Source organism: Crassostrea angulata, chromosome 7, assembly GCF_025612915.1.
Source record: "Crassostrea angulata isolate pt1a10 chromosome 7, ASM2561291v2, whole genome shotgun sequence".
Lineage (NCBI taxonomy): Eukaryota > Metazoa > Mollusca > Bivalvia > Ostreida > Ostreidae > Magallana > Magallana angulata.
This window is the reverse complement of record NC_069117.1, coordinates 41,446,440-41,473,498: the sequence shown is the minus strand read 5'-3', so window position 1 is coordinate 41,473,498 and position 27,059 is coordinate 41,446,440. Positions and strand designations below refer to the sequence as shown.

The window sequence follows — 27,059 nt, the reverse complement described above, 5'->3', positions numbered from 1 at the left end:
AAAATACTGTAACATCTATCACAAATAAATCTATAAACCGTAGCTATATATGTAAACATTTTGCATAAAACCTTGAAATATGGCCTGTGAAAATTGCCTTTTAATATCATGATGAAATAAAATTATCAGTAGGTATTAAACTCATTATCAGTATTGACCATTGAATACAATCACTTACATAACTATCAACATGAGGAACACATAATTTCACTGATTTCATAAAACAATCTCCATACAATAACATTTACACTCACACACAACACCCAGCTACACATCCCATCACCTTACAGTCCATATATAAACAGATATTCACAAAATAATAATATTGTTGCTCTCAAGTTTTCACAATATTTAAATGAAAAAAGCAACCCCCCCCCACCCCTTTTCTTGATGGTTATATACGGTACAAATTAGATCTTAATATATGTACATGTTATATTATGAATTCAAACTTAAAACTGACTGTGGCAATTACAAAAACCCGGACCAAGATGAAAACACTGTACCAGTATAAATATTTTGATACAAGTTTTCGATCTGCTGATCAATAAATGTACATGTATGCCTTCATTTTGTTAGCATTCCAATCACTCAGCATACACAACAAGGAAACAGCTAGCTATTACTCAGATCTAGTGCTGCCTTCAGACACATTCTCCGTTCCCATTGCTGATTCCTCAAAATTAAAATCGATTAGCACTGTACTCGTCTGGGAACTTGAACTTGTGAGAGCCTTCTCCCATTACTTTTGGTAGAGTCCCGGCGTTAGGGATGACGTTCCAAGATAAGGTCAAGGTCACATTCTTGTTTCCCCTACAAAATAAATGCAACATTTCACTTCAAGGAAGACAACTCAAAGTGTGCTAGCATATAAATGAGGCAATAAATAATGTACTTTGTTGGATCTGATTGCACAAGGCACGTCTACATTTAATCAAGGGGAAAAAAAATTTCAGTGACAGACCCACGTCACCAGGTATTTTAAACGAAGACATGCTGATCAATCTTAGTTTCATTTTTAATAATGTAAGATCCTGAAACAGCTGTGTGCAGTTTTGACTTTATATTTATCATTTCTTTGTATTGATATCGAGTACCATAATCTACCTATTCAGTGATATCCAAGTGTCTACCGGTGTAAGTAAATACAAGTTGAACCATATATGAGAAAGTACCAGGAAATGCAAGTACCGGAATGCCATTGTCACATGATTGATGAACTCAATATCATTTAATTTTATCAAGATTTAATCTAGGAATAAAACTATAAATTTCCAAAATGTAATTTATGAGAAGAGACTTACGACATAATCTATCACATTCAAATGACATAATGATAAGAAAATACCAATATGGTAACACAAGGGGGACAAATCAAACATAAATCCTGAGCACTTCAACTACATGTATGTTTATCTTCTGAGAAGTCATAAATCGTATGCAATGACACCATAAAAAGCAAATTGCCCATGGACCATATCACTCTTCTTTGTAAAAATATATTAAGTATGTGACTAACTTAATTATACTGGTATCTAATACAATCTAGTACAATAACTCTTCTCCCCCCCCCCCCCCCCCCCCCAAAAAAATACTCCCATAAAATGTGGCCTCGATGACCCTCATGGAATTTTCATACGACTTAACTTAACAAAAAATTATTTCAAAATGTTGTATTTATTATCTTATTAACTCATTTTTTTTTTTTACACGAAGAATATTTTTGCCTTAAATGTAATCAATAATGCTGATGACAACACTGACACCAAACAAATTTTGAGAAGTTCCCTTGATCCTGTATACCATATTTGGTGACCTATATATTGACATTCTCAACTTACTTTAATCCATTTCCATAGTCCCAGAAATAGTATTTTGTGTTGATGCTTCGGTAATCCAACATGGCATTCTCTCCTCTTCTTATGATTTTGTCCCAAATTACCACTTGGTTTAGTTGCTAAAATTAAGAAAAAACAATACATGTACTCATTAAAAGACATACTGGTATTTTAATTAACTTTATATAAATGATATTGATATATAATCACTGAAGGGTCTGGATTTTAAAGAAAAAGTTTGAAAAGAGATAAGGTGACCAAGTATGTATTTTAAGACTTAACAATTAAATTAGTTAAACAATACAATGCAATACTATGCTCACAAACAAAATATAAGAAAGGTTTGAATACCATTGCTTCATACATGTATTATAATTATGATTATAGAAGAGAAAAATTTCTATACTTACATGATCTTTTGTTTCATACTCTGCAGTCAGGTATAAAAATAGTTGTTTAACATTCCAGTTAAATATTTTAGTTAAATCTGGAATTAATTAAGGATCCTTACTGAACAAAGCACTATTTTGTCTGATCGACATGAGAATATGGTATATAATATGAAGGCAAGATATTTGGTGCTTTATTGTATTAGGATATCAAATCATTGAGTATATATTAATGAAACAACGATGTTTAAAATATCTACAAAACCAAATGTAGCAGCTATAACCAGTGAACCATTCAATATATAGACAATTTTGAGAATGAGTTTCTGACTATAATCTTTTTATCTATAATTAATAACAATTTTTTGCAATTTATCAAATGGCATGTCATATGCGATACTTGGATTTTTTCTATAGTAGTAATCTTGGGATTATATGCTTAAGTCTGTTCTGTACACACATATCAATTTAAAGATATATGGAAGAGTCAAGCAATTTATAGATAAATGTATCTATTAAATGTAAAGAGACACAAATATCTACAGATTTACACAACATATATCAATGAAAATCATATCTTAAATTATGCAATTTTTATACATATTACAAAAGGATACCCGCAGTCATATCAAACACAATGAAGCCTAAGTCACTTTTTTCTCTGTTTGCACTGTAGTCTGGAACATTTTTTCTGCAAAATAAAACAAATTTATGAATACTTTATTAATCAAAAGTTAAATACACAAATATCTATAGATTTGAACATATTTTATTGTGTAAGTAACACAAAAGGATCGGAAACAAGTTCTTGCAACTTACAAGTTCCTCTCCTAATGATAATACATACAATATATACAATTGTCATAGTACATGTAATATTACATGTTACTTATAGTTATTGACTTTATAATAATTAAATTCATGGACATACATTTACAAAGTAATTGCAAATATATAGTAGATAACGATAATGTACAGTATAGAAAGCAAAAGCAAAAAGGAATTTAATTATTAAATCTTCCAGACTCATTAATGAACTTTTGAACTGCTGAAAAAATAAAGCAGTTTGTATTGTAAGACAAATTGTCACTACCCCAAAGAAGCAAATGTGAGTTAATTAAAATTGTTTCATCAAGCCTATTAAAAAGTAATTCAAAAAGATTGTTTCTTGCATTTACATAATTCTTGCATACAAATAAAAAGTGATAAACATCCTCCTTTTGACCACAAATACAATTGGGTGATTCAATATCTATCCTTATTGTGAACTTCCTTGAATACCAACAACTTAAATTCATCAGATTCAATTGCAGTATTAAGGTCCTTATTTAAAAATTTTGATTTATATTAAATGTCTTTTGAATAATTAATCATTTGCTTGCAGATACTATAAAGCACTTTTTGTACATGGTAGAATGGTATGCAGGCAAAAATTCAATTAAAGAAAAACGTACTTCACGATTGCACCTTAAAAATTAAAAACCAGCATTTTTTACAATTCATTACCATCATTATTTTCAAAAAGTATTCCATGCCCCGGTTAATGCCATATCAAAACTACCGGTATGTGATGATTCAAAGAATGCGTGGGGAGTTGAAATGCACTTCTTGTTACCCTTATCATAATTAATTACCTCACCCCGGCACATATTGATTGCAAAAAGCTCCTAATGAACTCACAAATCTTATCAATTTGATAAGTTATGCCTGTATATGATTGGTATGAATTAGTTCATCAAATTGTAACATCAGTTGACCCATGGAAGCAGCTCTAGACGTCAGTTAGTATAATGCGTGCCTGGTTGGTCAGGTCCAGCACAATCTCCTGATTTAGCTATATAGCTTGAAAAAGCTATATAGTTTAATAAAGCTATTTAGAATAGCTTGATTTAGCTATTTTGTCAATCATTTTTCTTAAATTTGTATTTTTTTTTCTATCTTTTTAGTGAAGTGATAGTTTTCAACTTTGAACTGTTCTTTAAACAATGCACGCAAAGATTACTCTTCAATTTGTGTCTCTGTCAGAGACTTTGCACTTAAAGTTTTTAAACCTTTGGGGCAATTGATTTATGACCTCACAGTTACTTCTTGAATGAAATATAAAGAAGATCAGTTACAGTAAACAAGATAATTGATTTATATTTTTTGCTTAAAAGTATTCAAAAGCAGCAGTGTTGAAACTAATTTTAATTAGGGTTGTTTTTTTAATGGATCACGGTATAAATATGAGCAATAATTCTTGTGATTTTTTTGTACATTTCTGATAATTAACATTTTTGTGAAAAACTGCAAATAAATAGCTTTATCAAGCTATATAGCTAAATCAGGAGATTGTGCTGGACCTGTTGTTGGCTCTTGAAGAGTTTTAAATTCTATACTTAAACATTCGAAATTGCGATGTAAAATAATGATGTCAAAATGTTAAAAGGACACAGTAAATTGTGTGTGTAACAGTTCGACAGACAAGGAAACATACATCGATACAGACATATGCCGGTACTTCAACAAATTTACCATACTTACACAATTGCCTTCCCTGTACCAAGATAAACTGAGGTTTTGTGTGAATTAAATGCCGTTGTAAGAAAACAGCAAAACGTCAAAGCTGCCATCACGCTAAGCGTGAAGGCAAAAATTGTATTCAATCTGGAAAGAAATGTGTTCATTTTCGAGGAGAGATTGAAAGCGGAAGTGCTCGTCAGCAAAGGTTACCTAAAAATCAGACCAAACGGTTCCGGTCTTCTTTGTGTTTTTCAATTTTAAATTCTATCTTCAGTAATGAAATTTTGTTTTAATAACAATGAAAGAATATTATATAAAAAATTTCTTGACGTAAATATATGAACTTGTAAAGAGCAATAAAACTTAAATTCGGAAAAATATTTTCCTTGTGATACATTTCTGTTTTTATTTATAGATCTCACATGACTTGATCATGGCGGCACACATGAAAATTTGCACAGTTGTTGTTCTACTTTTCTTTGTTTGTTTTACAAGCTCTGTTCTTCTTAAATCAAAGAAAATTCAAAAGAATAGAGAAGTATCTAAGTTTTCCACATCGGATCACAATTACAAAACAGAATATTTAACACAAAAGGTGAGTTGATCAAGAGGGGCGTTTCTTTAAGATTTTGCATGGTAACTGTAACTACAAAACATTTTAACGCTTCAAACAGCTGTATTTTGTGTATTTCGTGTCACACAAAAATTATTTCAAGCACTGCTATCTCGCTCTATGTGCCTGCAGGTCTGATGCTGGACACATGGCGTAGAGAAAATACAAACTAACATTTGTGTTAAAATTAATTTGTGTTACTGGATTCCTGAATTTTCTACTCTAATAGACCCCTTCACGGTAACTGCGGTACTGCTTTCTTGCAGGGCAAATTGATATACTTTACCGAAATTTTAGTGAGTAGATAATTAAATGACGTAATTGAAACAATTGACGTTACGTCATATTTCACCAAATTATGTCATTTTGCCCTGCAAAAGAGCAGTCCCGCAGTTACCGTGAAGGGGTTAATGCTTTAGTCTATTCAGCTCGTAAGTATTTTGAGCTAGACACCAGTGCTTCTTGTAAAAATTTTTATTTTAGTTTTTTGGCACTTATTTTATTTGGAAATCAATTTATGAATGTGGTAAAAAGCATACATGCAGGTAACTGATTTGTACTGAGATGGTAAAAGTAATGATTGATCAAACTAGGATTCAATTCTTGGCCCTAATCTCTAGTTCTCTAGCTCTTTCAACTGAGCTATCTGCAGCTGACAATCAAACTATTTCTCTTTCACAAGTGACCTTCACCCTTAAGGTATCACACTGGTAATTGTTTTCACTATATAGCACTATAGAGGGGAAAAAATTCTTAAAAATCAGTTTGGTTTTTTTCATGACAAAATATTCGGAGAAAATATTATTTGTTACCTATCTCATCAGCTAACACCATAAAAAGGGCAAGTGATAAGGCATTTTCTCAAAATATATAGCTCCGATCGCGAACAGGTACGTCTACCCTCAAAACCATGTGTTTTCCATTTGTATGTAAACAGACTGCACACTCCCCAGGAAGCTGCTGCATGTGCCCTGAAAGAAGTAGTCTCTGTGAAAAAAGATCATCACCTAACAAAATACATGAAATATGTTACTTAGTGGTACAAAAAATTTTAAAACTGAGTAAAGGAAAATGTAAAAATGCAGTCAAGGAAAAAATAATTCTGAAGTATATATGGAACTACAATTGACTATTATAAGTTCATTAGTTCATTTTGATTGGTTGATTACCGGTGTGATACATGTACCTTAAAGATCAACATCTCAGATTCTCTCCCCTGGCAGGAGTTAATATATCTGTTCCAGGGGTTGGTCACAGCATTAATTTAACTTGGTGAAAGAAATAATGAGAGACCAGATCTGGATTGGAACTTGACCCTGAATTTTTCAGATTTTCTTTCAACTGATCTTTCTTGCACTGTTGATACAACCAATATTTTATACTGGACTTCACAGACCATTTTTTAGAAAAGAAATCAATTATTTTTCTTTTAGTACATGGATAATAGTATATTCCATTATTATACATGCTCCACTAATGATTTGTTTATATTCATGAAAAAAACCCATGTATATTGGTAAGCATGAATACTGATAATATTAAAAAAGAAAAAAAACATCTTGTAGGTAGACCATTTTGGTTTTGTCAACCAAGACACTTACCAGCAGAGGTATCTTATAGCAGACCAGTACTGGGACCCAAATGGAGGACCCATTTTCTTGTACACTGGCAATGAGGGCGACATTACGCTGTTCTGTAATAACACGGTAACAAAACTCTGTCTCATATGTGTATTAAAAGAATTAATAACATTTTTTTGAGGTATGGAGAGAAAAAAATATACCTGTAATTTTGTTTAATATACTAGTAATTTACAACTGCATTTAGAAATAGCATCCTATTGAACTTGATGGATGATCTCATATAGATTGTGCTGTAACAATTTTTATGCCCCCCTTCGAAGAAGGAAGGGCATTTTGCTTTGCTGCTGTGGGTCGGTCGGTCGGTCCACCAACAGTTTCCGTTCATTTTCTTCGCAGAGGATGAACATATTGAAATGAAATTTGGTATATAGAATCATGATAATATCTAGGTCAAGTTCGATATTGGGTACGATCGGGCAATTTTCGACAGAGTTATGGCCCTTGGACGTAGAAAAATTCTAGTTTTTTGCAGTTTCCGCTTATTTTCTTTGCAGAGGATGAACATATTGAAATGAAATTTCGTATACAGGTTTATCATGATAATATCTAGGTCAAGTTCGATATTGGGTATGATCGAGCAATTTTCTACAGAGTTATGGCCCTTGGACGTAGAAAAATTCTAGTTTTTTGCAGTTTCCGCTCATTTTCTTTGCAGAGGATGAACATATTGAAATGAAATTTGGTATACAGGTTTATCATGATAATATTTAGGTCAAGATCGATATTGGGTATGATCGAGCAATTTTCTACAGAGTTATGGCCCTTGGACGTAGAAAAATTCTAGTTATTTGCAGTTTCTGCTCATTTTCTTCGCAGAGGGTGCACATATGGATATGAAATTTGATATACAGATTTATCTAAATAATATCTGGGATAAGGTCAAGTTTAATTTTGGGTATGATAGAGCAATTTTCGGCAGAGTTATGGCCCTTGAACTTAGAAAAATACCAGTTATTTGCAGTTTACGTTCATTTTCTTTGTGGATGTTTCCAAGGGAGGGGGGCATAAATGTTTCACAAACATCTCTTGTCTTTTCAGGGGTTCATGTGGGATATTGCACCAGAATTCAAAGCCATGTTGATTTTTGCTGAACACAGATACTATGGTACATCAATTCCATATGGACAAACTGCATTCAAGGTGAAGAAGTCTTATGCTGTAAACAAGCCTTTTTCTGTGTGTGAGTCTCCCTGAGAGAAATGTTGGAGGATCATAACAACCTCTTCTTTGAAACTACTAGTATTTCTCAACATGAAAAAGTCTTTTAATGTCTCTTCTCATGTATGAGATTATCTACATATTAAAGTATGCTGGGTCACAAAAATAATTCACTGTTGGCCAGTCTAACACTTATAGATAATGACAACCTGAAGCCCTCTTTAAAAATGTTTCTGCAGTATTTCTCATTCTGTACAGTAAAACACAGTTATAATAGGCACTCTTATAATGAATTGATGCTTACAGCGAAGTGATTTTCATTTCCCATGACTTTACTATATGTTGTAAACTTGTCGCATATAACAAAACATGCTTATAACAAAGTAAAATGATTAATCGCCTGTCCTTGGCACTTCGTTATAAACGTGTTTTACTGTATTTTTATTTACATAGGACCCCAAAAAGATGAACTTCCTGACCTCTGAACAGGCACTGGCGGACTATGCCGTACTGATCAAACACATCAAGTCTTCCATCCCAGGCTCCAGTCAAAGCAAAGTCATTGCATTTGGAGGTTCCTATGGAGGAATGCTGGCTGCATGGTTCCGTATGAAATATCCAAATGTTGTGCAAGGGTAAAGAAAAAAACTGAAATCATCAAAACAAGCATACTTTGATTGATTAAATAAGTTAATGTTCTGGTTGTTACCAGTACAGTTGTACTACATAAAGTGGCACAGATTTAGGGGGAAAAAATCTTGTTGACCTCATTCTTCTAAATAAAAAAAATTGTAATAAATTTTCTTTAATATTACATGTAATTAAAAATTAATATACACTGTTAATACATTAGATGATTTTAGTCTCTGGTTCAATTCATCTGTATGTATGCTGTGCCAGGCTAACCACCTAGTGGAGAAAATGAATCATTTTATACTGTAGATTCCTAATTAAATACGAGGAATTAATGTCCGCGTAAAATCGTGAGAAGCACCCTATGCAGCATTATTTTTTTGAGAGTTGAGAACAACATGATATATACATGTATAAGTAAAAAGTTCTGCATTTGAGATTTTATATTGTTGCAATTTGATAGAAAACAGCGGGATCACGGAATTAGTACTCGCGTAATATAAGGAATTTACAGTATTTTATGCTAGAAAAATTTGGTTGAATTTTCTATCGACCCTGTTGTCACTTTAGATCTTTGGCTGCCTCAGCACCTATCTGGACGTTCCGTGAAGATGCAGATTGTGACGCTTTTGACCGCACTGTCACTGGGACCTTCCGGAAATCCTCCTCCGCCTGTGTGGATAACATCAAGGCTCTGTGGAAGACTCTTAATACCACAGCCTCTCAGAGTATGTTTACTTACACAGTAATTATTATACAGTAAAAATTTCATATAGAGAACTTAGATACAGGGAAAATTTTAATTATAATGAAGTAATATATTATCACAATCCTTCATTTCCTTTAGAGATTTAAAAAACTGTACATATGTGAAACTTTTCATTGATATCATTACACATGTATATTGTGTGCATTGTTTAAATATCATGGAGTTTATTTTTCAAAACATTGTACAAACAGCTGGTGGACTTGCCAAACTGTCAGAAATGTTCCATCTGTGTAAGCCCTTGAAGAGTGCTGATGACGTGACTACACTAAAGAACTGGATAGTGACTGCCCTTGTCTATCTGGCTATGGTGGATTATCCGTACCCCTCCAAGTTCCTGGCTCCACTACCAGCTTGGCCTGTGAAGGTGTGTTCTCCTCTTTTTACTTATTAAACATTTCAATAACATTAAATCTTATACCTCTATATCCAATGCATCTATATCTATAAAGCATCTGTTTAATTTTTTTTTACAATTTAAAAAAATTTCTACTTTTCTCTGATTTATGTTTTCCACCAAAAAATAACGCATATTTTGGCCTCTTTGAAGTGCATTTTTTTAACACATACAGAGTTCTATAAGTGTTGCAGTTCTACAGTTTTAATGGCTTATTTTTAATGCCAACTACTAAAGCAACATCATGATGTTTTTTAACTTAGGAAACTTGTCGTCCAATATCAACCCCTCTAAGTGGAGACAACTTGATCATTGGGACGGCCAAGGCTATGAATGTCTTCTATAACTATACCGGATCCACCTCTTGCTTTGACATTGGGAGTGGAGACATACCAAACCTTGGAATCTCTGGATGGGACTATCAGGTATTCTAATTTTTAATCCACTTACTCACCATTGCTACATGTGTAAATGATAGGGTTTTAGTTACAGAAGATTGATCAGGTAGGTTCATGTTAATGTTTATGCATGTTTAGAATATGAAATGTTTTGATGCATTTGGTTTTTTAAAAAAAAATGCGTATAAAGAGTACATTTGTAAGAGCACACAGATAAGAGTTATTGCCCTTCTTATGTCAGCAATGGTCTTGTATAAGTGTGCTCTTATCAGTCGAGTCTGTAGGGAGATATTTTATATGAGATCAATTTTAAAATATGAATTGTATGTACTGGTACCTCCTTCAGACATTCTTATATTCATTTCATGGTGTAGCTAAAGAATTAACTTATATAATTTTATCTCCAATAATGCTATTCACAGTCATGTACAGAAATGGTTGCTCCAAGTTGTTCCAACGGAAAAACAGATATGTTTGAGAAATCTGCATGGGACTTCAGAGAATACACAAATGGCTGTCTTAAAAATTGGAAGGTGAAGCCAGATATTAACTGGATAGAGACTCAATACTGGGGCAAAAACTTGTCTGCTGCATCCAATATAATATTCAGGTCAGTTTAATGCATAGCTCAAATGACTGTTTTAACTTTGCTTGATTTTTTAAGATTTAAAAATTTAGTGGAAAGCTTTCTTAAATATAATGTGGATAATGAATTTTTCCCCCAGAATTTTTGGTAATAAGTGTATGGTACAAATAGCTTTTTTTTTGTAATCAGTAAAATAATAGCACTGAGTCAGCTGTTGTCGAATGTAAAAAAAAATAAAATACCTGGTATTTCTTACACAGGGTATCAAGATACTTGAATAAATGATATTCATAAACATTTCCTACTCAATTTACAGAGTACATATGTCCTACAATTTAACTGTCACATAAGCATGATAAATAAATACCAATTTACACATTGAGATCATGCAGACTTTCAAATCATTTCGACATTTAATTTCTTTCTAGTCAACATTTTACATAACCTTTGACTTACATTTATTATTTCTCACTATTCTCCTCTCATCCTGGCATTGCATGAAAGAAAACAATAGGTTTTTAATTGATGGAGAAATTTCATTTTGATGAATGGATGAATAATATATTCTTAAATGACTGGTTGAACTTTGCTTGATTTTTGAAGATTTAAAATTTAGTTGAATGCTTTCTTGAATGTTATGTGGATAATGATTTTTTTTTCCAGAATTTTTAGTAATAAGTGTTTGGTACAAATAGCTTTTTTAAAAATTGTAAAATTATAGTTATGAGTTTGTTGTCGAATGTAAAAAAATTCAATATTTTTTACACAGGATATAAAGGTACTTGTTACATAAATGATATTCATAAATATATTCTACTCAATTTACAGAGTTCATATGTACTACAATTTAACTGTCACATAAACATGATAAATAACAATTTACACATTGAGATCATGCAGACTTTCAAATCATTTTGACATTTAATTTCTTTCTAGTCAACAGTTTACATAACCTTTGACGTACATTTATTATTTATCACTATTCTCCTCTCATCATGGCATTGCATGAAAGAAAATAATAGGTTTTTAATTTGATGGAGAAATTTCATTTTGATGAATGGATGAATAATATATTGTAATGTTAATTTAGTGGAATCTTTGTAAAATAACTTGTATATATTAATTTTTTGGGGGCTTGTAATAAATTACGAATACATCCAAACTTTCATATCTTATGAAGAGATGGTTGTGACCATTTCAAAATGATACTTATCCTTGAGAAGATTAACATCCAAGCCCTGTTTAAAGATACAGGAAAATATTAAATTTTTAAAGCTAAAATATATGGAGTTCTTATTTACTTGATACACTGTATTAAATAGTATAAAGATTACAGGTATTTTGAAAATTAAAGATTGATCTGATGGATAATTTTTAAACCAATAAACCTGAGAGAGAGAGAGAGAGAGAGAGAGAGAGAGAGAGAGAGAGAGAGAGAGAGAGAGAGAGAGAGATTTGAGATGTACAGATGATTAACATACATCAAGCAGAGTGGCTAGGACTTTTAGCTCACTCCGATATATCAAAGGTGTAATAAGAGATATAAATTTTTCAAAATATCGAAAATCAACTATCTTTTTTTTCAGCAATGGTCTCTTGGATCCATGGTCCTCAGGGGGAGTGTTAAAATCTCAGTCAGACTCAGTAGTTGCCATATTGATACCTAATGGTGCCCACCATCTGGACTTAAGGGGCTCCAACAAAGCTGACCCAGCTGATGTGGTGTCTGCTAGGAACCAAGAGAAGAAATACATTGCCACCTGGTTGAAATCTCCATAGAGTTGTCTATCTTTCCTTGAACAGACTTTAAGAACATTTAATACAAAAACAAGTCATAAATCATAATTAATTTACATTTTTGGAAAAAGTTTACAGCTTTTGAAAGCTATTGATTTCATATACACATGCTATGTTGGCATGTAGCATTGCATAATGATAAAAGGGGAAAATTATATTTTTGAATGTACAACCACTTTTTATATATTATGTATTTATGCAAGATTGAAAATTACCTGTACTATACATATGGTGTATCTTATTAAATCTACTTAAAAACTGTTCATTTACATTCTTTTTTTTAAATATTAAATTGATTTACATTGATGTGATATGAATTTTTCATTTTGTATTCAAAGATATTTGAGCCGTCACTCAGGCTTCAGAATCTCCAAATTAAATCTCTTTTGAAAAAAAAAGTGTACATGTGTTTTATTCAAATATCTGTGGGGCTGAAGATATTAATTTTCATAAACGCATTGCAATGCCAAAATGATCAGATTTACTGCACAGTTTAATGTATCTCTATGCAGTACCAGGTACATTCTAACAACTTAATTTACAGGTTAAAAGGAATGGGGTCAAGGTATAACACATGAATTTTACAACACATGGGAACTGATGCATATGCTGATAAGGTTTTTTTTACAACATACCTTTCGATAATAAATGCTAATAGTTTCAAAACAATATGTTAATTAATGTTTTATGTGTGCCCAGGTTTAAAATCCAACTGAATTTTTTTGTACAGTAGCTGCTGATTGCATGAAAATTAATAAGTTGATTTGGTAGCATGATTTTTTAACATTTAACGGTACTATTTTTCTATGGAATGCCAATTAACAAGCAATTATATTTACCAGTACTAATATTCTTCTAAACTAATATACTATCATGAGAGACAGCCATAATTGTATTTTTTGAAAGGTGATGTGATATTTTACCACTTGGTTTTTTTTTATTTTGTTAGTATTAAAGCAGATATACAATTCAATCAAATTTTTCTTTAATATTGTAAATAAAGCTTTAAATCTTCAATGTTTCTTTTTGGTCAAAAATTATTTTTTCGATTTAAGTGTTTACAAAACTTCAGTAAGGCATTTTAAAACGGCAACCAAAATTTGAGTGTCATTTGTTGAGTTATAAGCCAGTTACAGAGCTTACAATTCTTCGCTATTTAAACAAAGCTTTTGATTACATTTTGAATGTTGAAGTGAAAATTCTAGTTTTAAACACAAAAAGAATGTGTTAATCGTTAGGAACTGTTACTTCATGCTTAAAATGAATAAGAGAATAGACAAATCAGTTTAAAAAAGATTTTTACTGGTATATTGAACCAATGTAAACAAAAACAGGTCACGAGCCCTGTTTACATGACGAAGAATTGCGAGCCCTGTATCTTGCCTAAAACTCAACAACTGGCACCCAAATTTCATTTGATCATTAGAAATGCATTCATAAAGCACTGTGAATAATAAAAACAGAAAAATAAAATTTGACCAAAATCGTGACCATGCCCCTTTAATTTGGATAATTGAGATTAAATAAAATAATAATGTTCCCTATAATTATTACAGTATTAATTCCACTTGGGACATGTATTAGCTGCAGGTCTGTAACTCCCAGGTGGAAAAAAATTGAATGGACAACCTGGGATGTCCATCAGAATTTTTTCAGACCAGGAGCTAGAGGCTAGGGATTTTCATGATGAACAAATTGAGAAACTTTTCACATTTGTAGCATATACCGTTAAATAGGTCTGGGCTGGGCTGAAAATCATGTCAATAAGTGTCTACATTTTGTGCCTTAAAAAAGAGAATAATTTTTTTCTACTTCTTCCTACCATGGATAAAAACATATACTATTAATGTGATGTGAAGAATATGAAACAAGAGTTTTTAGTAATATCAAACATTTATTTAATTTACAGCAATTCTTAAAACTAATATACAAATTACAATAAAATTTTCAACACACCAAATACTGAACAATTTATTTAATTTTATATCTGAATGTCAATAGAAAAGTTACATAATATTACTTAATTTACAAAATGTTAAATTGTGAAAGATTCTATCATACTGAATGCAAACATATTACCTACCAGTTAAATTTTTTCTGATGTTTCAATAACTTATATAATTGATTAAAAATTGTAAACACATACTCTACAATGTATAAACCAAATCTTAACTTGTTTCACTAAGAAGAAATGCAGTTATAAATAATTCCTAAAAATTTTGAAAACCAAAAAAAAAAAAAAAAAACAACCAAAAAAACCCATTTCATTAGTTTATAAATTATCTAAAACACAAATGACACTGAGCTGTCGGACATATCACTAACCTATTAAGAATTACTTATTTCACAAAATCTTCAGAATAAATGTCGTGCATTTCAAGAATGAACAAAAAAATTATCGGGTGGTACTAGAATTCTTTAAAATGAGTCCAAATCTCTTCACAGTGGAAATGTTCCATGTTCGCCGGATTGTTTCCATGCATGAAGAAAACCCCTGATGATGAAATTAAATATATTAAGGATGTACTAATTAGACTAGAACACTGTCATTTCACGTATGAGATCCTACTCTGTCCCTGGGTATTAAACGCAATTCAGATCCATGTTTTAAGAAAACGTTCCCTGCAACCAAATAAATAACAATAAATAGTTTTGATTTCATAAATCATACAGGTAATTGAGGCAACTTGCATTTCTATCAAAAGTCCGTTTAAGAATTAAGGAAAAGTAAATTGATTTAATTTTTTTTAAAATTCTATTTCAGATACATGTAGTTCTGTTCTTTACAACAGAATATTTTTGTTTACTAACCTGCACTTTGGGCTGGGTTGATTCCTATTCCGTCGTTTGTGATGATTGCACTGGTAGCTGGGGGTACTTTGAACTAGAAAAATAACACCCAGCATACATGAGTCTTCAAATTCAATTTTTTTCACTAGTAAAATTCTTCTAAATCTTCTTTTTTATCATGTTTACTGCACAATTCTAACAAAAAATGCTTCCAAATTTTGAAAAAGTACTGAGCAAGAGGAAATTTGGAGAAATATTTTACTGAGAAAACTGCATGCAATTGATGCAAAAATATTTTTGGTGCCATATTAATTTTTGTGTAACAAAATGTTACCTATTTAAAAGGCGATTGAAATGTCTGACATAACGTTCTCCTCCTTACAAAGATATTAAAGGGTGGAACCAAGAAATGAATTTATATCTGATTGCTATGTGATTCTGTCACTCTCAGGTTAAATATCATTTTATGAGTTTTGTGACTATGCAAAAATTCGTAACAGAATGGGTGTCTGCAACATATTTGGTTTTATTGTTATATCTATGAGCTGAATCTCTTATGTGCAGGTGATGAAAGAATCAAATTATGAAATAACAAATAAAAGAAAAAAAAAATACTAAAATTGGCTAGATGATAAAAATTTTCCCATGTCTTAAATGAGGTTTTAGCTTTCTTTTGACAAAATAAATGTCAAATCATGTTTTCTCTCCAAATTCATAAAAATTTGAAACCAGGGCAAATCAACTGCCATTGGTAAAAACATAAATACCTCTTCTGCTGCAAATTTCAGCACGGCAGTAAATGGAGTTTGTTCAGGTACACTTAACCTGTGAGAAACACAGAAAACGATATTAACCACAGTACAAATTAGATTGTAGCGCAAATATTCCATTCATGATTTTAACCATCCAATTTCAAAAAGGGTGTAGCACAGGCCCATTGTTTACAGAACGCATTGTCTAAGATCAAAATACATAATACCAAAAACGAGGTGTGTCAAATGGGTTATTAAGGAGTTAATAACAGTGTTTTTCATTATTTGGTAAATGCGGTGACTTCTAGAGACCTAGAAAAAACCCACTTTAAACCGTAACTATTAGAACTGTGGTACCTGTTTAATTGCTTAGAGGTTTGAAAAGAGATATAAAAGTGTGAATTTAAAGTGTCAAAATTATCCAAATTTGAAAGGATCCCGCCATTATAAATCCGCTATTGACAAAAAGTTCAAATATCAATCGACACAATTTTGCTTAACTGGACTTTGGGATGAATAATATTTATTCATCGTTCATTCTTATTTCACCAATAAAAACATGAAAAATGGTCAGAAAGAAAATTGATTTTCATATTTAATGCATACAAGTAAAGAAATATCCGGTACGGTACATTTTCTGTTGTCAAGAAAATTTCATTTTAAATAAATAAACAACAAAACAAAACTTGGGTACCATTTGTTAAGGATGGGCTAGCTTGTGAACTATTGGCACAAACTTTGTACCAATAGTTCACAAGCTAGCCCATCCTTAACATATACTTTGTACTACAAAGTATGCTTGCATAGGCAAGCAATCACATTAAATTACTAATTAAATTTATGATTATCAAAGTTTGTTTGAATTATACATAGAGAAAAGATACAGATAAATCAAAGATGGAAATAGTGTTCATTGTCAATTGTAATTGGTAAATTCACATTTATAAAATTATAAGTACCTGTATGGTACTTAAAAAAATTTAAGTTTCTATGAGCTACTGAATTTATCAGCATTTTACAAAACAAGAGACACAAGGGCCTTAATGGTTAACTTTTTACAAAAAAATTCCCAAGACATTTTACTTTACACCTTGTTACTTAATTTACTTGCCTCTGAATATCTTTTAAACATCCCATCAGCCCCGTAAAATGAAACAGTGTGGTTTAATTGTTTACAGGTAAAAATGGCGAAGCTTGATCCCGAAATAATTTTAAATACTGTAGAAGCAGAAATATTTGTTGAGGATTTAATTTCATTATTTTTGTCGGCAGTATATATTTTATCAACAAAATTAAATCTAAGACAAATTTTTTAACCAAAGTATTAATGAATACAAAGAGATTATGATATGAGGAAATAAAATGCCAACAGAATTTTATTTATTTCAAAGCAACGAAACTTTGACCCAACGAAATTATGTGCTTCTACAGTATTTCACTTTCCATGGTCAGTTAGGGTGTTTAGAAAAACATTTGAGGCAAGAAAGAAGTGAATCTGAATTAAAATTTTGTGCACAATAGATATACAGTTTTTGGATTTTCTTGTAGAGCTGTCTGCAGCTAGTTATGCTTCAATCTAAGTAATTAAATTAGACTTGAAACACTGCTTCTCTAAAGTCTCTATAAAAAAGATATAACAACATCCCGCATTGGCTGGGTCATCTCGGAGCAATAATTCAATTAGCCAATGAAATCTTTGCTGCCGAAATCTTGGCTGCTAGTTCTGACATGTGTTTTTTTCATTGACAAACTTAATGTCTGAGGTGTCTTGAGTTCTAAACAAAGTCAAGAAGTGTTTGTGTTGATGCTGAGTTTTTTTTTTACATATTAATGTTTGCTTAATTTGGGAAAGAATAGCAGAACAGACAAATTTTATGCAAAATTTTAGCAAGAAAAACTTAACTTGGCTTAAATTAGATGACCGAACACCTGAATTTTGTGAGATAAAGCTATCAAACTACATGTTATGATGTACTTAAAGATCAGTTTATTGAAAATTAAACCTTATTAACTATTATTTTCATATTTGATAAATTAATTATTGAAAGGTTGCTCTAATTAAGGTATTCTCAAATCAGATGATGTTAGATCTTGCATATCGAAAAGGAGCGATTTTACATGTCGAATTTTATTTACACTGCTCATGTTCCTGTTAAAAGTACAATGGATTGATATCTGACTCAATAATTTTTCAAGATAAAGCTTATTTACTAACTTTCAGGTTAATATTAGATCACCATTCAAGTTATTGATCAATAAACGAAATGGAGATGGGGAAATTTCTGACATACAACATGTCGACAAATGTTTTAAAATATATATTCAATTAAATTCATATGAGAACTAATTCAGTTTAATCAGTTGCTTCCTTCTTAGTGGCAACATTACTATGTGACAGCCTGGGGGTGTACCATGGTCAGACATGACATGTAAATGCCAAAAACTTGTAACGGTATATGCCTCCAATGCATTCGCCTACTCTAAAAGATAGTTTATGAATTTGAAACCCTTGGTTTGTGATGATACAGACATATTAAGATTTAGCGTCAGAAGAATTAATAATATTTTTTTGAATAAAATTTAGAATTGTCAATTATCTTTTCCAGAAGCTCGTTTTAGCATGAACAACTTCATTGAAATAACTTAAAGGTGTATATATACCGCTATATAATATAATCTTGTTTCTACCCCAGAAAATATGGAACTTTACTTTTTGATTGTGCTTTATTGGGCTATCATGCACTGGTTATTTGAACTGGTCCGACATCACTTTCAGCGTATTTGTTTTCCCTCAGACTGAAAGTTCCCACAATCATTGGTTTAAACATTACATGTGACTGCCTGATAATAAATCTTTATGTCTGTTCAATGAGAATAAATATTTGGAAATATGGCCGCCTTTGGCTGACGCTTCGTATACTCATGTTGACATTTCATATTTTTTAATACAGAAACTGGATGCCATAAGTTCTTAAAATTTTTGGAGTAGTTGCACTTTAAAATTCCTTAATATTATGGTAGTTGCCTTTGAATATTGCCATCACATATTGTTGTGTCTCGAGCAAAACAAAATGGCAGCAGCAAGTTTTGCTCAAATCTATGCAGGGGAAGGGGAGAAAACATTTAAAATTGAATAGCAATAAAACATTGTAAGTGAACATGATTGAAGCGAAGACTTTCTGAGAGTATTTGAAAGGTGAGATTGATAATTTCAAGAGTTTAAATGAGTTACATTGGACAAGATGTTAGGCAACTTGTATGTATACAGATCTGCGTATAACACCACTTTTTGCGAAGAAATGTGTCACTTGATAGTCCTTGGGAAAACAAAATGCTTATTAGGTTTGTTACTGACTGACTACAAGAATATATCCGGTTGATCAATCTCAGACGGCTGGGCTTCATGAATTCTGACATGAATTGATTTGTTTGAAAAATAATATTTGACAATTGTACCTTCAATTCAAAACCATACTATTAACTATTTGATAATCTAATTCATCTCAAATAATTTAAAACTGTCAAAAGAAATGACATGTTTAGTTATATATAAAGTATTAGAGTAACACACTGGGCATAGTGGGTTGTAAATAAATGACACATGTATGTTTAAAAGACAGGCAGATTTTGAAGATATAAGAACGGGCAACACATTCTTACAGAAACCCAAGATCCGTTAAATTGTATAAAGAATGTTATTCCACTTGTGGTACGACAAAAAATGCTTTAAAATTAAAATGCACAGTTTTAAAACAGCTGTTTATGGTTTTGAAACATTTGTCACTTACACTTTATACGGCAACTTCGGATCCGAAGTTAGAATGATCTTGAAGGTAACCTTTGACCTGCAAAAATATACACAGAATAATGATTGACTTGAAAATTATCGTTTTAAAATACATATCAACAAATAAAGATCCCCTTACATGCTTTTCTGTTGGACAGACCGATGACACGCAATACCGGAAGTAAAAGAATTCCCAACCCCTCTATTATGATTGCGCCATCTACCGAGGAAAGCCGTTTGCTATTTAAAGGAACTGATCATGTGACTTTAAAGAGATAGAGGGGAGATTCTCTTATCACATTTTCGAACTTTAAAGGCAATATGGAGTTAAACAGATTACTACTTGTGTTTATTTTATGTTTTGTTCAAATGACTGTTGCTTTCGAAACCAAAAAATTATCTCAACCTCTTCAAAGGGACATTCTTAATTTGGAATCAGAAGAGCCCGTTCGAGTGTCCAGTGAAAGCCGAATAAAGCATGCGGACGAGGAGGAGGATGAATATGGTACGTATATTTGACCCATACTTATCTATCTATATGTACATATAAAAACCTTTGCAGTATCTTTGACATGACAGTTGTAACAGTTGTTAAAAGCATAGCCTATACATTTGAATTAATTTCAGATGCAAAGATATTTTTTTTAAATTAAGAAAAATGATTTTTTAATTGTTTCATTTTAGTTCTTAAATGTGTTTTTTAAAACACACAAATTTTTATGTTTTGAAACTTAAACGCATACATGTTTATTGAATTTAATTCTAACCAGAGACATTTAATATTTTATATGATTATATTTAAATTGACGATCTTCAACAAGATATTGTAAATCTGATATATGAAATTTATGAACGCAAAATACTCATTTTTTTTCAAACAACTTCTTATTGTACCGTTAATTTCTCTACGATGTAGCCCTATTGTTTTGATGAGGCTATGTTTCGCTTAAAATCATTTTTTCAATACACATTTGTATGTATACGTAATCGTTCAAATCAGAAATATTTGTAAATAAATGGCACGTTTTCGTAACATGTAAACTTTCTAAAAGTTTGCACGCACCGGCGAAAATTGTTTGCTCTATATCAGCGGCTATGGCGGTGTAAGCCGGAGACATTCGCTCCGCACGTAATAATCTGTTGCTGATAGTGTGCTCCACTCACCTGGGTCAACGAATTATCACACAACCTGCACATATAAGTAATATATACACACACACTTGTCGTCCAAGTTTATTTTCATTCATTATCAATGCCAAAGAAAATTGCTTTGTCATTTTCCTATTAACAGCATTTCTCAATTTACCACTTTCAATACATGTAAATCTAGACAAAGAAAAGGAGAAAGGGAAGGGAAAAATTGTCCAAGGCCCCGATAATTAGAACGAGTTTTCGTCAATTTACAGGCGCGACGATTTGAGACATCTCTCATTTTCTTCACAAGTATTCTGTTGCCGATTCTTTTCCCATTAAATGTCAAAATAAATAAGTTTAAAGGAAGAGTTTCTTTTTTCTCTTGGGCCCTTGCTTATTACGGATGCACTGTGGGTTCCTATACCAGAGAAGTGCTGGGTCACGACGAAGTATTTTTTTTTTTTGGTCCCTGCAGTTTGTGATGCCGTGCCTGGATCTCGCTGCCTCTATTTGCGACGGGACAGGTATCGAATTGCCACTCCATTGTCCTGGCTAACCCTCGCGGACTCTGCCATTCAGGAAATTAAATTGCATACAAAACGTTCCCTTTTTCACACATTCGATGGATTCACCTTTTATAACCGTGTATACAACGTAAATATACATATAAACATGCATTTATAATCAAATTCATAAAAAAAAAATTATGTAATTCTAAGAATTGTATTGGTATGCATGCTGGCTATAGCTAGCTCTAATTTTCCTCGGAAAATTTTCTCTTTTTTTAACACGTTTTCGCTCTGCCATTTTAAGGAACATTTCTAAATTTTATACGTTTCCTCTCTGTCTTTTTAAGGTAAGTAAGGTACTTAAGAAATTTGTTTTTTAGATGCAAACAAAATTTTCTGCGTATTTAGACTGTAATGAGCTTATCACACCGTATGCTTTATTCTCACGATATTTAGTGGTCTTAAGTACGAGGAACGGACGATTAAAATAGCTGAAAGTCTTCAAACTATCTTGACATATATAATGGACATTGTCCTATGGCTTGGCAACCCTTGTTCTGAACTCAGTCAATATTTATAAAGTTATTAACGCCAAATTAAATTTCTATAAAAAATAATAACATTTCCCTTTTCGCATATACAAGCTTGTCAGCGGTGTCACTAACGCTAAATTTGTTCCTCTGAAAAAGAAATTCAGAAAAGTATAAAAAGTACAATTTTCACTGAAATTATTTAAGCATGATTTAACAAAGAAAAAAAATCACTCTTCAATATACAACTAAAATGTTAATAAACATCTCAAGGTATTCCTACTTTAAAATCGGTCTGAGTGATTGATTCTCTTGACATATGGGTGGTAGTTTCTTTCATCAATTATTTAGACTTCTCACACTTCAAAAAATTCTTTTAAAGACAGGTAATTTGCTTTACGACATTGTAACGTGCAAGAATGGTAATAGACAGACTTTGACGAGATAATGTCTTGAGGAGGATGAATAATGCACTCAATCGGGACGGACCGACGGGCTATATACTTTCTCTACAAGCTCCCAATACCGAAAGGAGAACCGCGGGTAGTCCATTCAAGTTCCGAGATTCGTCTAATTGAAATGCACGAACTACTATAGAGATTTTACCATTATTCTTTCTTGTTGACATGCTAATTGAACAAAGCTCGACCTAACACCGTTCAATGCAACGCGACAATTTAAAGGAAAAAAAAGAAAAGAAAACTAAGGAAGAATTGTCAAATCATTTACAACACATTGTCGTTGAAAAAATAAATAGAAATAAAATCTTTATTCAGCAGTCCTTCAAATCTTGTTTGAGAGTACAATCCCTGAAGAAGAAAAAAAAACGTCTTCGGTTATAGCTCCCATAGAATCAAAGTGTTAAGAAGATCTTAATTGGAATCTGTCACAGAGATGAATGGGCGGGTGTAAATCGAGTCCCCCGTCCCTATCGCTGAGTGTTTGCACTAACCCGGTCGTGCTTCCACTGTAACAAGCGATCACTTACTCACTCATTGTTTCTGGAAGATAAATAAAACAGATTGAACCCGAAAGCTAATATTTTGTTTGTTTTGCGAGAAATACCCCCCGTCTGAAGAGGGGACCGCGACGGCAGCGCCAGGTACCCAAATGTCGCGACATAAGGAGAGAGAGAAAAAACCCTCTATACCAACAGTCACCCCAAAAAGTTTGGCAACAATTCAGTTATCTCTTGGTCGTACCAGCCGAACACGTTCATTTACTGAGATTAGGGTAATCTAGTATCGAATTAACAAGTCTCTCAACTTGTAACATCCTCCAACTGTGATTATTTTAGATCTTGTCAACGATTAGTGTTATTTACGAGGCGACTCTATTTGCCATTTAAATTTTTATTTATGCATGTCGGGTTTGATTCCATTGATTCATGGCGATTTTGATAACCGTTTTGAACATGGAGAGCGGGTTTGGGGTTACAAATTAAAATTAAAAAAAGCATGTGAACTATCTTAAACAATTAATCTTTGTCTGGGTGGAAGAGAACGAACCCATGAAATATCCGAACTATACCAACGAACTTCCTATTAAATTGATACGCTTGTGGATCGGCAGTCAGTATTACATGCTAATATAATACACCAATGGTGTTGAATTTCATGTAGTGGATTCAAATAAAATGTACCTGGGAAAATATTTTATAAAAATGCGGAATTCAATGTAGTAGTCTTGAAGACGAAAAAATATACATAACTTAATCGTTTAAAAGAATGTTTATTAATTTTTTTTTATTAAATAATTGATTTATGGCGAGGTATTGATAAATTTTAACTCTGTTAGATGAGATAAATTAATGATAAGAGATGTCAAATTCGTTCACTGAAATTTATTCCTTTTTGTATGAAACACACATTGGAATCCACGCACGGAGAATTTATTCACTCTAGTCTTTGATATTACCCCATGTCAACATAAAAATTTCAGCCAACTTTTTTGGGTTGAAATTTATTTTGAAATTTATGTAAATTACACCCCAATTACGATCTGATATTTCACCTTTTAATTTTCTAATTTTGAAAAATATATACTCTCCGGTACTTGTCAACAGGGCCATAAAAAAGTAACTATTTGACATTATTTTCTTTTAATCATTTTTGTAGGTATCCGACTCGCATGATTTACCTATCATCTTATCCTTATACATGTAAATCTGATTTTGATCTCATTTTAAACTTTCGACGATATTTATTACCAAAATTTCCATAAATTTAAAATACCTGGCATTTTGTTAAACCACCCAAACAACCATTTATCCATAAACTTTCAAGGGAAAATATAAAAGTTTGATGCAAGGAAAATCTTTCTTTTCTAGATAAATACTTAGATACTTACTTTAAAAGCAGATATTTAGATAAATTGTACATATATAAATGATCTTAACATGACATGTATAATCGGCGAGGGGGCTTCCTGCTTGTGATTGCTTGTTTCATTATCAGTGAACTCTGAACTGTTTAGATATATCAGTTCGTAAAAATCTATCTTGGTATAGATCTACGATATAGATGTAAAGTCTCCCCGACCTATATTTGAATCGTCTAATGATTGTCTAATGATTGTTATGACATTAACACGTATTTGTTTTAAATTTTTCGTATTTTAAAAAATATCGTTTTAAAGATATAACCAAGATTTTATCGTGACTTTTTCTGTCGTTATATGTTCTATTATTGAGAGAGAGAGAGAGAGAGAGAGAGAGAGAGAGAGAGAGAGAGAGAGAGAGAGAGAGAGAGAGAGATTAATTCGAATTCACTGAAACATTCATATACACCTTATTCAGACATAAAATGTGGGGACCCACCCACAATGCACTGCGGCCACTACAATGGCTCGAGCCATGCGATGGGACAGACTTGGCATTTGCAATGTGACCCCGGATGTCATTTGGTAGGAACAGGGGAAATAACTTGCATCGGAGTTCCGGACCCCTTTCACCATGTTGCAATATGGGACTCTTTTCAAGGAATGTCCAAATGCGAAAAAAGTAAATGATATTCCCCCTTATTTCGTTGTCGCTTATAGAAACAGAAAACCGTTATCATTATAGAGCGTACGTTGTACATGTAATTTCATCAGTAATTCATCCGAATTAATCAGTGGTTAACTCCAAGAACAAGTCGACTTGGAAAACATGTACCATTTCGCTGAACTTTATATTTTTTAGAAGCACAATTTAACAGAATGCTGGAAAATTTGCATTCTGTTTAGATGCTTCTTTCAAAATGGCAAATAGATGTAAATCTTCATCAGATAAAAAATTTCTTTTTTTTTCCAGATCCAATCAACACAATACGATCACCTCCATACCTAACGAACTCTGGAACGGAAAAAGAAATACAAGGTAGTTTTTAAAAACGGGTTGTTTTTTTCAACACCTTTTTATCGCAAATGATGGCGCATAAATATCATCAATATGAGCGTTAATAATAGACAAAGATTTTCGGACAAGGAATTTCAATGTAGAATTTTAATAACCCAAATTGTGCAAATAGAATTCTGGGAACGGCATCGGACAATCCACAAATTATCAAAATGATACTCAGTGTGATGAATGAATTACATGTAGTTCGTATTAGTTCTAGTAATCTTAACAAAAATAAATTTTGTGTATTAGATCAGTTCATATCGTAAAAGTAGAAGTTATTAGTTAGAGCATTCAAAGTTCATTTCAGTACTTCGATTTTTCCTCGAATACACAAGCACAACTTTTATAGAAGTGAAAAGTATAAACTTTAATTTTCTGTCTTATTATTATAAAATGATTTTAACGCAGTGTATCATTCTGTAGTTCAAGAAACGGAAACCGAGGACAGCGTTTGCCTTCAACCAAAGAAAGTTGGTCCCTGCAGAGGCAAACTGCCTCGTTTCTACTTCAATTCAAAGACAAAAAATTGCGAACAATTCTACTATGGCGGATGCAAGCACAACGACAACTACTTTAAGACTGAGGAGGACTGTAAAGACAAATGTATCAGCAACTGAGAGCGCGGATCTAAGGAATTAAAGATTTTGCCATCTCTTGTATTACATTTTTTTTCATTATTGAAATTTTGAACTGTAGGGTATCGCAAATGTGATCAATTTCTGTTGTTTCTTATTGCCGAGAATCTAAGTCACATGCCTTTTTTGAGGCATATTTTCCTTTTTATCAAATTTATTAGTGTAGTGACGTATTAGAACTTTTCATCGCAAATAAATTTTCCCACACACACCTTCTTATTATTAGAGTAATTGTTGATATGAATTGTTGATATTAATAATTCTAAATGCATTTAAATAAGTTCCAAATAAATTTTCAAAGGAACTCGACAAGTATTCCATCGGTATATGCAAGATACATACATTGTTGTTTTTGTTAAACTCATCCTTCACTAATATATAGAAGAGTGGTCATCCGCGCATGCGCACAGTAGATATCGTAGTTCCTTGGCTTTCCTACAGTTTTCTGTTTGCACTGATTAGCAGACGACAAGATGCGATGTATGGTCAGCATGTGGCCTCCACTGTGTGGACTTTATTGTTATTTCAATGTTGTTGACAATCTTGTTTTGTAACTTATGAAATAAACTTTCTGACACAAATGTATTTTAGTTGTGCAACACTTTTGATTTACATGATGCATGATATACATTTTCATGTTCCTTAATTTTGATAAATCAGCCGAGCAAACATACACAGTAATAACCATAGTTATAATATAACCAACCTGGCAGATTAATAAAATATTTGCTCAGTAAGAAAATTAAAATGTTGCAAAATTAATCATCGTCCAAAACTTCTGGTCGATTGACCATGGCCCAAATTGCTGAATTTTCCACAT

General features: G+C 32.1%; 2 protein-coding genes across 2 annotated transcripts; one reads left to right on the top strand and one right to left on the bottom strand.

The window, feature by feature from the left end:
* Positions 1–379: 379 nt before the first annotated feature.
* Positions 380–4,938, bottom strand: LOC128192262 (signal peptidase complex subunit 3-like). The gene is made up of 5 exons (XM_052864818.1): positions 4,751–4,938; positions 2,845–2,918; positions 2,249–2,325; positions 1,842–1,957; positions 380–813 (listed from the first exon to the last, which is right to left on the bottom strand). Exons 1-5 carry the CDS (start codon positions 4,891–4,893, stop codon positions 684–686), a joined length of 540 nt encoding a protein of 179 aa, XP_052720778.1. The 5' UTR covers positions 4,894–4,938; the 3' UTR covers positions 380–683.
* A 197-nt stretch (positions 4,939–5,135) lies between these two features.
* Positions 5,136–26,820, top strand: LOC128192263 (lysosomal Pro-X carboxypeptidase-like). Its single transcript, XM_052864819.1, has 14 exons — positions 5,136–5,324; positions 6,908–7,048; positions 8,024–8,125; positions 8,597–8,778; positions 9,347–9,504; positions 9,737–9,909; positions 10,203–10,364; positions 10,760–10,947; positions 12,510–12,645; positions 15,485–15,594; positions 20,421–20,554; positions 25,020–25,223; positions 25,515–25,580; positions 26,028–26,820. Exons 1-14 carry the CDS (start codon positions 5,163–5,165, stop codon positions 26,219–26,221), a joined length of 2,112 nt encoding a protein of 703 aa, XP_052720779.1. The 5' UTR covers positions 5,136–5,162; the 3' UTR covers positions 26,222–26,820.
* The last annotated feature ends 239 nt before the right edge of the window (positions 26,821–27,059 follow it).

Excerpts from the sequence above, each read along its gene's own strand:
- LOC128192262 (XM_052864818.1), bottom strand. The coding sequence starts at position 4,893 with ATGAACACATTTCTTTCCAGATTGAATACAATTTTTGCCTTCACGCTT. Across the intron at positions 2,919-4,750 it reads GGTACAGGGAAGGCAATTGT|AAAAAATGTTCCAGACTACA; the intron begins GTAAGTATGGTA and ends TTTATTTTGCAG. Across the intron at positions 814-1,841 it reads GACTATGGAAATGGATTAAA|GGGAAACAAGAATGTGACCT; the intron begins GTAAGTTGAGAA and ends TTTATTTTGTAG.
- LOC128192263 (XM_052864819.1), top strand. The coding sequence starts at position 5,163 with ATGGCGGCACACATGAAAATTTGCACAGTTGTTGTTCTACTTTTCTTT. Across the intron at positions 7,049-8,023 it reads CGCTGTTCTGTAATAACACG|GGGTTCATGTGGGATATTGC; the intron begins GTAACAAAACTC and ends TTGTCTTTTCAG. Across the intron at positions 15,595-20,420 it reads GATTGCACTGGTAGCTGGGG|GACTGTTGCTTTCGAAACCA; the intron begins GTACTTTGAACT and ends TTTTGTTCAAAT.